Here is a 13613-nt window from a genome sequence, read left to right as displayed (position 1 = left end):
GTTTTTTATTATTATTTCAAATTCAACTATTATATTGAAAACACTTAAAACAATATTTTAATGATCGACATTTTAGATTATTCTCGTGATTATAATTTAACCGTTTAAAGTTTAAAATATTGTTCTGCAAAAATTTCTAATTGGCGATTAAAAATGGTATAGGTATATACATATTATTATTGCATACCCAATATAAATCAGTATTTTAATTTATCGACAAAGCTGATTAAAAATTTAACGTTCAATTATTTCTTAAAATATACGTGTACTGTTAAAAATAATTTCCAGGGATTATTACTTTGAAGATTGCTGCGGTATAGATTGCCCAAAAAGAATAAAAACTTGAAGTAAATATTCATATCAATCTACGTACTTTTAAAAAGGAACGTTCTATCGCATTTTAACTATGAAATTTGGTGCATAGATAATCTTATAGGTACTTAAGATGTATTTACTTTTCGAAACTCGTTTTCACATTTCACATTAAATAGTAGGAGCCAAGAGCGGATACAGTGGTCCTAAACGGGAGCCGGGCAATTTGTTAGTTATCAACTAAAAAAAGGTCATCATCTATTTAAAAAAAAAACTTTGTTGGAATATAATATGATACTTTTTTTTGTGAACGAGGGGAGGCAATTGCCCCCATTGCCCCCCTCCTTGTATCCGCCCTTGGTGCTCATATAAGGGATTTGTTTGCTCACGAAAAACATGTTTTTTTTTGTTAGTATAGAACTATACGAGTAGATTTATATTAGATTGCGCGCGCACGGGAGCCGTTCAGTTTTGAATACACAGATACAGTTGCTGTATAATATGATACTGTTAGGGTGATACGTATACGTATATATATATTATATTCTCTCTGCAGTATTATAATTAATTATTATAGCACCAACCTGTAACTGTGCGTCGGCTGTAACTCGTTAGCCGATAGCGACAGTGTCAGACTCTTGGCGTCGGGCAACTGGGGACGAATTGCACCTGACCGGTTTCGAGTCGAGCAATACTTCGTGGTTGCCGACGTCCTCGTAGATGACTAGTGCGTTGCAGTAGTACGATATGACCGGCGCTACGACGGTCCAACCTAAGCTGATCCGGCTGCCGTCGAACTGGTAAGAGCGCAACGAGATTTTCGTACCGGTATACGGCTGCATCGAAGCGAGAGGACCTTCGGGCGGCGGCACGCTGTCCTCGCCGCCGCACGTCAACTTGGATACGGGAAGATCCTGGAGCAGGCCGTTTTCCAGCGACGGCGGAGTGGCGCACACAGCCGTATCGCCGGCCGCGTGGGTAGCACTGTGATTGGACAGCCAACCGGCGAAATACAATAGACTACAGTCGCAGTTCAACGGGTTGTCTGAAAGTTCACAATGGAAATATATATAGAAATTAGAAATATATATTTTCTGATTTATCGCAAACATTATGCTGTTAGTACCGTAGTTGATATAAACAAAATTTCTTGCGCAGACACCAAACTATGCACGCGTACTTATAGTGCTTATAGCCAAAACGTTGTGTTATCATATTATGTTGGCCGTTGCCTTATTTGGTATATTGCTTTAGTGATACATTGTGCTATATATATATATGGAGTGACAACTATAGAGCGGTACCAAACGAAGGTTTTTTGCAAATAACTTGTTCTAAGTCGTTCATCATAATTATGATTATACTTGTGTGAAGAAATAATCGAATTTTCGAACCAGGGTGTACGGACAAACCTTAAATTTGATTTTTGATTTTTTTAGTTGTAATACAATAACCGACTGAAGGACTACAACGGAAAATTTTAATTGGAATTCTATAAATCGTGAATACAGTTTGGTCCATAAAATGCACCCATGCGATAAAAACTCGAAAATTTCAATACCGACGATTGACAATAAAATAACCGTTAATCAATTAATTAGTACCTATCTGCGACGGTAATGACGTTACTCGTTAACGATGAATAATATATATATATAACGATAAATGATAAATTAGCACTATGTAATACGTTATTAAAGGTATGATCAAACGTGTTTTCGTAGATATAATTAAGTGCAGTCCTATACCTGATAAAGATATGCTAGTTATATGATTGCCGGTGTTCAGTGCGCCTTCAGCCACAATTGATATATCGTTGTCGTCGAGCTTTATAACTTGGATACTCTTTAGCGGTACGATGAGATCGGACGTCAAACTCCTCAGGAAGTTGTGTGACAAATCGAGCGTTTTGAGTTTGGTCAGGTGGGCGAGTGAAGCACTGGACACCGCCACGATGCGGTTGTTGGCCAAGTCCAAATGGGACAATGTAGGCACCGCTCTGAAACCGTGATCCTCGAGTACGTCGATCTGGTTGTGATTAAGCGTAAGCGACACTATGCCCTCGAGTCCAGCAAACGATCCACGCCTAACGCTGTTGAGCTGATTATGCGCCAGCGATATGACCTGTAAATTCGGCAACCTAGGCAACGTGCTCGGACCTAATTGACCGGCCAGCAGGTTAGAACTAAGGTCTAAATCGACCAACGATCGAAGCCCTTGGAGATGGGAAGTTGAAGCTGACGTAAGCAGATTGTTTTGGAGACGAAGCACTTTCAAAAACGGTAGATTAACAAATGCATCTGGGCTGATGAAATGAATGGAATTATTGCTCAAATCCAAAAACGTCAAATTTGGCGATCCCTGCAATAAAAAACAACATTTAATACACTAAAAATATGTAGTAAACAGATATAAAGTAACTAGGTTTATAATTTAAATTAAGTCCCATTGTTTTTTTTATATTTACATAATAAGGTTCGTCCTTTTTAACATAATATATTATTATTAACAATATAATTATTGCAAATTGTTAATTAAACTACTACATAAAACTATATTATTCACTATCACATACAAGTAATACAAATTAAGTATATTTTTATGTACATTTTAATCCCTAACTTTGAATACATTTTTTAGAAAAAAAAATATGTGTACCCCAATACCCCATACATGGGTGGCTTATTGTAAACTTAAATTTAAAAAAATATAATAATAATTAAAATATTATTGCATTTAATATTAACATTAAAAGCATTGCAGAAATACATAATGTATAATACTGTAATAATGTAATCTTATTTCCATACTATAATGCTCCGTGCCGAGTAAGGTATTAATTATATATATACAACCACATATGTCGTCTAGAGTCTAGACGTCTATACTCAATAGTTTTAAAATAAGATTATAAACATAAAACACCCTATCGGGGACATATTATTTACCCAGGTAAGACACCTAATTACCTGCATGCTGCAATTGCTAGCGTTCACCATATGGTAAATCAAAACCTACATGCGTAGGACGCAAGTATTTTCGACTTCCGGTACGATTTTTGTATACCGTGTGACTGGGTTTACGCAATATCCGTTAGTAATGTAGCTATATATTATGTAGTATATCAGTATATGTACATTTGTAGTAAACAAAACAACAAAGGAAATTAAATTATTTAAAAAAAAATCGTTTTCAGTGAGTTTATGGAGCTTAACGCAATTTATTTTGGTAAATAAACTATAAACCCAATGACATAATTATTATGTATCTATCTATTGTAATTGCTAATAATATTCGTGTGTGTTTGGTTAAAAATCACTGAATGATATTTTTCATGGTTAAATAAAAAATTTTAAAAGTTTAAAAATTAAAAAAGTAGGATTTTTGTAAATATTTACATTAATTAAAAGATACACATATTAAAGTTATACCTACTTTTATAAGTGTACTTGCGTATAATAAGCAAATCAGCAAAGTCTATCGCATTCATGATTCTAAAATTTGGTACATACAGGTAATACTATACTCGAGGATTTGTATCTCGAAGCCAATTTTATTAATTTAAAAAGGGCTTACACAGGGATTGGTTGACTCGTGTGAAACTATAATTTTTTATTTATATATTGTTACCATTGATTATAGAAAATAAAATAGTTATTATGATTGAGTATAATTTCAGTCTTCAGACCTATATATTTTTATAATTGGACAAAACAACCCAAATAATTTTGTTGGAAATCTATGCATTTTACATTTAACGGAATTAAAAAAGGGGTAAATCTAATCTATGGGCATTAATTTTATCACGGGCAACTCCGTGCAAGATCAGCTCACTTTAGTATAATATATATTAAAATACGATCTACTATATACGATAACCAACTAATACGGCCTTATACGAAAGCACGAAAATTTAAGTTTTCCAAGAGTATTATTACTATATCCCATACAATATACATATACAAAATACTTAAGTATAATACCTTGAACGAATTGTTGTGAATGGTGTGCAAACGGTTGTGGGACAAGTCGAGCCTCTCGAGCCCGCTGAGCATGGCCAGCGCCGAGCTGGGTACCCGCTCGAGCTGGTTGTTGGGCAGGCCAAGCGCTTGGAGCGGAGACCCGAGCCCGTCAAACGCGGCGTCCGAAACGGACTTGATCTCGCCGGACGACACGACCAGCCCGTGCAGCGAGACCCCGTCCAGCATCCTGGCCGGAAGTGAGCCCACGTTCTGCACGGTGCAGTCCAGAAGCGATATTGACGACGTACCGGACAGATTTCTGAGCGCCTGGGCCACAGTCTCGAACGTCGACTTGCCGCCGGTGCAGCGTAATGTGTGCGGTAGATCACAAGCGCACGACACGTTCCGCACTTCCGGACACTTCCATTCGCCATCCATCTGTCCTTGTACATCTCCGTGCCGTTGCAGCGGATCTTCGTTCTGCGACCGATGCAGCTGGCCGCCGGTAATTTGGAGTACCGCGAGTACGACTGCCATCACCGCTGCCACACACGACATCCTTCCTGCACAAAATCAACGTCACAGTGTTAAAAAAAAATTAAAAATTATTATTATTAATATTTTAACATGGATAATAAAATGTTTTCTGTCTAGATACAATGTTATTAATTTTTGTTTCGTTACCGATTTATCACGTCCTCAATTTCGCGTCAAAGTATTTATATCTATATAGAATGATCCTAGCATAATATAATTAATTACGTGTTATTATATAAAATATAATAACCTCGATGATACAATTATTTTTTATCATATAACATTGGATTTTACTTATTTTAATTTCGTTTGTGCCATAATACCTAACTATATTAGAATTAATCTTTATATTTAAAATTGTTTAATATTTATAATTATGATAGTTCACATTACACATAATGACAAAATATAAACTGTAGCAAGCTTTTAGCAAAACAGTTATACATAGATATTAGACATATTATCGTTTAAACTATCGTTACGGTTCTTTTATTTTTTCTTTTTGAGAAAATTTATATTTCAGTTGTATTTTTTATTTTTTAGGTTTTAAAATTAATGATATTTCAATTAAATATAATTTTTAAACCATGTAAATCGATAAATTATATTCGAGTACAAAAGGCAAACTTTTTTAAATAGAAGGCAATTCAAGTGAATATTTTTGAAATCAAGAGTCACTTCGGGTGTGCCCGAATGAGTCAGCCATACACGTATGATGTGTGCATAGGGAGGGAAACTATTAAGAACACGTGAATATGTCAATGAACCGCTTCAGATTTAAAATATTATTCGGTAAGCAGCCTATATGGCTATATAGGCCCGTTACATTAGCACGTGGTTACTTTTGACCATGAACAATTTTAAACGAAATAGAGCTTGAATATTAAATATTAATTAAGTATTAATATAGGTAATTACCAAGAACAGCGCATAACACATGTGCATAACGTATTATTTAGTTGAATCTCGTATTATAGTCATAATAATTGATGTAGTAAACTATGTATTATACACTAAATACATGACATAAAATTGTGTTTACATCAAATTATAAACGATTATAGGGTTTATTATAAGTTATTATATATAATAACGTATTAGCATATATGATATATATATATACTATAAGTATAACAGTATACCTATTACCTATTTGACCTACGTATATCTACATACGAAATTCAAAACAAACTCTAAACCTATCACTATTCCGACATCTTCAGATACGAAGTAATTTTGAATGAGTAATATTATCAAAGATTAATTTTTTCTCGAATTTTATTTTTATTACTATCATAATATAATTATTATTTGTATATTTTTGTATAAAATTAATTAAAAAACATATATTTTTTGAGCTTAAAATTGTAGTTTTAAACAAATATACCTGTTTGAGTAATTAACCATTAAGTATTGAGCAAATAAAATATTAGATGCGTATAAATTATAAGCGTATTTTAAGAAGTATTATTCATTTATAGTAAGTACCTATTTTACCAATTTTGTAAAGTATTTAAATAAATATATTTAATTACCAGTATAGTATTTAAAATACTTTTTAAAATAAATAATTGAAAAGTATTTTAAATATAGCATTCAAGCATTGGACGTATTTGTATTTTACAATCAAATACTTTTATATAAATAATGTTTAAAATTCAAAAGAATTATTCATCATAATTCTTATTATTTTTTGATAATCATTATATTAGTTTATTTATAATTAAATCAAATTATTAACATTTATTTATTTTATATTTCATTAACAACCGTTTATTGTTCAATTAATATTAAAGTATTTCAGAATTAAAATATAGGTAATAAATTTTTATTTATTTTTATTAACGTATTTAAATATATGTCATGTATAATTTGTATTTGTTTTAAAATATTTTTTGATCTAGTTAGTATGTATTTATGTATTTATATATAAAATATATAGAATATAGATACTTTTAAGTAATTTATTAGCTCAACATCGCAGAATATAATATATTCTTATATGTAATATGTATATTATTATTTATAATCTGACAAAAAGTGGGGTAAATAACGCGAGTATTTTTTTTCTCGAAATTATTGAATTATTTATATCGACACTAATTGCTTAAAACCGATATATCGTAGAGGCTACAAATACAGATATAGATTGTAGTGAGTCTAAAAAATATAATGACTGCGCGTTTTTTCGACAGTCAAAAAAAAATTTAAAAAAAAACCCTGAAGGACGGACACATATAAACCATCGGCAGCTAACGTCAATATCAGCTGTATCTATAATAATAATATGAAGTATACCCTAATTACGTATTCACAGACATGAACTTGCAGCTAAGTTCGTCAGACGGCGGTATATAGGTACCTGCAGTGTGTACATACGAGAACGAGTCGTTATAACCATATTGGACGACTCTGTTCAACTGTCGGTATGTTTGTGTGCGTATGTACATTATTATTTATGGTCGTGTACAACGTCTTCGAGTTACCTAGTTAGAAAAGAGTCTCGTATACGCGTCTCTTGCAATAATTTTACACACACGCACATGTTTGTTATATATATATATATATATAATATGTATGCATGTAAGTATAAGTACCTGTATATATTATAATTCCATCAGTGAACGTAGGTACAACGTTTACAATCAATGATCCTCCGTCCGATATAAATCTTCCTTTTCAATTTGCCCCAGAAAACTACTGCAGCAGTAGGTTTATTATTAATAATATTATAATTTATACTTTAGAAGTTATAACAAGGTAACACAATTTTTCACCGAGAACTATATGATATACGCGCACGCAAGTAGGTGTACCTAAATTAAAATATGTTTTAATAATAATAATTTTTGCGTCGATATGAGTACAGAGTACGACTTGCATTATTATAATATACGCCGACTGCCGACCATGTCATCGTACCACCGCCGGATGTTTTCCGATGAATCGAGCATTTAAATAAAAAACTATTCCGTTTTTTAATGTTTTTTTAACGCCAATAACTTCAAAATAATGTGTATCTATATAATATGAATATATGATGATTATATCATTTTCGATCTCGTTTCCGTCTGTAACCAAATGCATGAATGGCTAATTAAAACTATTCGCGCGTAATCGTTAATTTAAATGCGCAAATATTCATTTAATTTCTTCAGAACGAACTATTTTACGTTTTTGTGTCACCTATGTATTAAAATATTATAGTATTATTTGAAATACGACGAAATAAATAGCAGGTGTCTAAATCCTACGTGATGATATCGAAAGAGCATTACATTTACTAAAAATTGTACGACTGTTACAGTACAGTAGGTGCGAGTATAGTAGTATACACATAAGTACATAACACATTCGATTCGAATAGTTTATTGCTGCTGCAGGCTGCACAACGCACAGCTTACAATATTATTTAATTACAATTAATACAAAATAATATTATTATGTCATCATATTTATATTTTATTTTCAATTTTCACACTGCCTTAAATACCACTTGGTATTTAAATCTATATAGACGTGACCATCATTGGTTTCAGACCATATAGTACCATATTATGTGGCTTTTACCAACCTGTCATTTTTTAAATATTACAAAATATTTATATATAGATCAGGATTTTAGAAACAATTGTTTATTTTATACAAAATATATTAATAATTAATATGGAATATACATATTAGTGTACATTAAAAACTATAGTGTTTCAGCGGTTGTTCAAATTTGACTCTCCTGATTTGTCGATAAACGATTGTTGAAATAACATTTTATCACTATTTATCAATAAAAATGTAGAATACTATATTCATGTATACTTTTAAAGCGATAGGGTGTGTCCAAGCAAACCATAATTTTATAGCTCGACCCGTGAAAATATGTATGATGTATATACTGTATGCGTTTAAGTTTATTACGCGGAAAATCTTCCCACGTGCTCTATTGAATATGCTGCACGCTCTCTTATTGTACTTGTATTCGTATATTGTTTTTTACTTGAAGTCTTTCGAAACCATAAAATTATAAACGCGTTTTAAACAACGACTGCGACATTGAATATAATATAACAACCAACCGATGTCAGGCTGGAGAAATAAAAAACACAATTATAGGTATAGATAATTACAGAAATTATATACATATTAATATCAGAATAGAATGAAGTACTTATATATATTTAATTTGTTCAAAGGACAAAAACTTTACACGGATGTGGCCAATAATTAGCACATTTGTCAATTTTTTTTTTGTCTAAAAATTAAAAACAAAAACAAAACATTTCATAGGCGGGAATGCGTGACGCGCACACACACACAAACACACACATACGTACACATTTTAAACATACGAATATCGAATTTCTACGTTTCACACACATCATACATAATTGTTTGATATAATATACTAAGAAATCGAACAAACGGACGTAGTCAGACATTTTCCAGTAAGATCCTATATAAGGACTCGAAAGAAAAAAATGCATTTATATATATTCTATATATGTATTGTATTTCCTGTGACACGCGTGATTGGAATGAAATCGCATTTCGAAACCTTACGTACACACAATCGTACATCCGTTTGGGCCTAAGTAGGGTAAACGGTCTTACGGCACGTAAACGTAAATTCTATGTACGACGATAATAATAATAATCGTATATTATATTATGTTTTTATACGAGTATATATTATCATGTATGCGTGTCTATATAGACTAATCGGTTTACTTACGTCTAACGAGTATTATAAAATGTTAAGGTATACTCTTCAGAGTACTTTATATATACTCACTCTATGACTTTACACGATTTAATTTAATATTATATATAATATATATATTGTGCATTTGTGCACATACATATTTTAGTATTATTAATATTACGTTTTGGATAGCAAAGAAAAATAAACGCAATTAATGTAATATTAATTTATCGAGTTACATTGGCGACAACATGTATAGTATAAAGTATAATTAGTAATAAATTATTAATAAATAATTTAGGGATAATGCGAGATATTGAATAATAATTATATTGTTGTGATTATGAGAGATGAAAAAAAAATGATGATGAAAACTTGTCAATCGATTGAAACACTGACGAAAAATTCGTAAAATATTTCGAACAAAAAAAAATAATTTCAAATTTAATTATAATATGTATAATAGTTAAATAGGTAGGTACATCATATTAATACTGACGAATGAATGTACCCAAAATGACAATTGTTTTACTATCGTAATCGGGTTTTTACATTATTTTTATTTTTGTTAATGAGTAGCTATTATAAGTATACGTGATTGTTATTAAAAATCAACGAGATAAAAAAAAAGATAGTTTAGTTAATGACGATGTGGAATATTTTCTGTTTTTCATTAAACAACGATTCACTAATACTATTATTATTTAAACATCGACGGCAACATGCATGATGTACTTATATATTATTATAATGAATATATGAGTAATTTTAAAGACAACATAATTAATAACTACCATTTTGCAGACAAAAAAATGTCATGTATTTATCTTAACAAGGACTATTATATATAGTTGAGTATTTAATATACGATATAATATAATATGTATAATGTATATACAAATTTTTATAACACTCACCTATTTAAATTATTGAAAACTCGTATTGAATATATTATAATTTATAATAAATCAAGACTTTAAGATTACGTGTACAGAATATATTTATTTTTATCGATTTTTTAATAATTTCTCCATAAAAATAATAACTTTTTTTTTAAATTAATGAAATTTATAAATAAATTAGGCAATATATACGCTGATATATAGACACTGTTTATTTTTTAATTAATCTACCTACATAAATGAAAATTGAAAATTATAATATTTTATTTATTTGAGTTGAAGACGAGTACTCATTAATTTATTATTCATAATACCAAAAACATTAAATAATTATCAAGTTCCTATAGATATATACTCGTATAATTTCGTTGTGAGGTGGCAAAAAAGACGTTATTTTGTTATTGAATGTGTATTTACAAACTAAACATCTACAGTGATAATAATAATATAATAACGATTTAACGTTTTTAAATCGTTTATATATTATAATATTATATAAATATATGTGTATAGTAATGTTCATATAATCAGTTCGATTGAACATTGTGTCCGTGGAGGCAGAGAGAAAAACAAATAAAAACGTCGGGAAATCGATTTTTGACAATACATATATGCGTAGTTAAATTAAATGTACTTACGACTTACCTATATAATAATACGTCTAATTTATACACATATATTATTGTGGTCTTTGGAAACTGCTGTAGACATATTACATATACACATATTAATATATTATACTGCGGCAGAATGTCCCGCACAAGGACCCGTTCAGCTACGATTATATTATTTTTTCGCACGCGCTTGAATATAATGTGTATGTGTTAGTGTTCATCTATATGGCTATATTATAATATACATATTGGCTATTATAATATACCCATACGACAATATAAACCTCATCTGTGGCGCTCGATCGCCTGGCTACTACGAATAAGCGAGGTGTAGGCGAACGGAAATTAACATAAAACGCAGGTGTGTCTTTTCTTGATGATTATTATATTATTACAATATGCTATATTATTATGTACACACATTATGCTCAAACACGGACCGGTCACGAGGAGAATTATTCCCGTGAACGTAATAATATTATTATATAAGGTAGGTCTTTACATATATTATATACTATGGCGCGGTATACGTTCAAGGGAATAATTTTGTGTACAGCAAAAAATAATAAAACGAAAAAAATATAGTACGCGCGGGTCAATTTAAATATACACATTACGATTGTAATAATATATACTTAAATTTTTTTTTGTCATACTTTCGAACTATATATTCGTCTATAGATTACTCGAACAGTTGCTGCATGAATGCCCCGGTCGCGTTGCTGATGCTGCAGTTGGTGAGGCGTGCTGTACCATACTTATAAATATAATATTATTATAAGATGATAAATCGCCACAGACCGTAATTATATTCAAGCTGAGTCGACTTTATGATAGGTACGATATGAATGATTTCGAGTGTATTTACACAAACATGTAGTTAAACTGTTGCTATAATAATAATTATTATATATATATAATATATAATATGTATACAAGCATGGTATGAATGACTACGGTGGATTGACAGATGTGGAGTTGAGTAGTTGATAGCGTCATTATATATTATTATAATTTATAAAATAATATTATGTACTGCAAATGACGGCAACGGATCATATTTGGATAAGTACAACAGCAGAAATTATAATGATTGACACAAATATACGAGTATACCTATTATACCACTTTTACAGTCGATAAAATTGTAAGGGATAATTGATTAATGACTACCTTATTAATATTATTTCAAACTCCGTCAATGCTTTTTATTAGCAATCTTACAGCTTAAATTTGAGATATACGTAAATAATAAATCTAACGAAATAACAAAACAATTTTTTTTCTAATTCTTCAACTTAATAATAATATTATAAATGTATAATTCATAACAATTCTACATAACTAGTAAATCATATTTCCATGATGTGTTATAGAACGCGTTAAATAAAAAAAAATAATTATGTTTTATCTTTATTTTTTCTATAGGTAACCTTTTTAACTCGTAATATCATAATATATTAGTTTATTGTTGAATTACTTGAATGCTTTTTAACGCTTAAAGCCGTGTAAAAATACAACAATAATACGAAATTTGATATTTATATATGCATATCGTCGTCTCAACAATAGTCTTTTTATATCGGTTACTTTAATTTGACTTATGAGTTAGATATTTTAGCTCAGGTCAACATATTGTATTCGATTACAATCCATTTTGGGTCATATTATAGAAGCACCTATTTACTAACATTACCAGCATATGGCTAAAAACGAGAAACAAAATTCCTAATTCAGTTTTGTCTATAATTATTGTGTGCATTATTATAACTGTTTTGTATAAAAATATATAGTATTATAGTGCATAATACTGTATAGAGAATATTTACTTAGGCATCTAACAACGCCGAGTTTCTACGAAATAATAATATAATATAAGTAAATAAAAAATGTCCATAATCATTTTGTTAGTAGATATATATCATCGGAACCACTTTCCCATTAACTAACTATATATATTATAACCATATAAAAATACTGCAGCCTCGTCATCGTCTGTAATATTATATATGTATATAATCTACAGTCTACACGGCAGTAACAAGTAACAGCCGAGTGTTCGCGACTTATAAATTAAACATGACGAAAACGTCTTAATTTTCAATTATTTTTTATGAGATTTTTATTTAAATTGAGCACTTATTTATAACCGCCTTTCAATATATCAAAAATATAAGCTGTAACGATCACATCATATTTTCGGATATATATTATATTATACAGACATAATAAACTGTAATTGTTTAACCATAGCTATAGTTGTCTGCAACAAAATATGATAATATCAATAAATTGTGATTTCCTATTTTTTTGACGAGACAACGGCTGAGCTAATTTTAGCTTTAATACTATTTTCCGTTTTAAAAAGAATACAAATAAATACGATTTCAATATTACGTTAAACACCAAGTGTCATCACAACTCACAACTCACAAGTATAAAATTATTTCACCACAGAACGAACTTCATGCATGATTGCAGCGGTTTTGCTATAATGCTAAGACTAAATTTAAAAAAAACAAAGATTATTTAATACGCGTGCCATCCGTACCGATATACATCAATTTTACAACTTTTAGTAATAGTA

The 13613-nt window shown here is 30.3% G+C and overlaps 1 protein-coding gene across 1 annotated transcript in view; it reads right to left on the bottom strand.

The window, feature by feature from the left end:
- LOC132929125 (uncharacterized) overlaps positions 1-13613 on the bottom strand; it is a 28338-nt gene that overhangs the window by 2210 nt on the left and 12515 nt on the right. The window contains 4 exon segments of the mRNA XM_060994235.1: positions 897-967; positions 969-1357; positions 2061-2673; positions 4296-4837. Coding sequence (XP_060850218.1) covers positions 897-967; positions 969-1357; positions 2061-2673; positions 4296-4832 — 1610 coding nt within the window. The 5' untranslated portion in view covers positions 4833-4837.

This window comes from Rhopalosiphum padi, chromosome 4 (genome assembly GCF_020882245.1).
Source record: "Rhopalosiphum padi isolate XX-2018 chromosome 4, ASM2088224v1, whole genome shotgun sequence".
Taxonomy (NCBI): Eukaryota; Metazoa; Arthropoda; class Insecta; order Hemiptera; family Aphididae; genus Rhopalosiphum; species Rhopalosiphum padi.
Note: the sequence above shows the minus strand (reverse complement) of the source record. Positions and strands in the feature narration are given on the sequence as shown.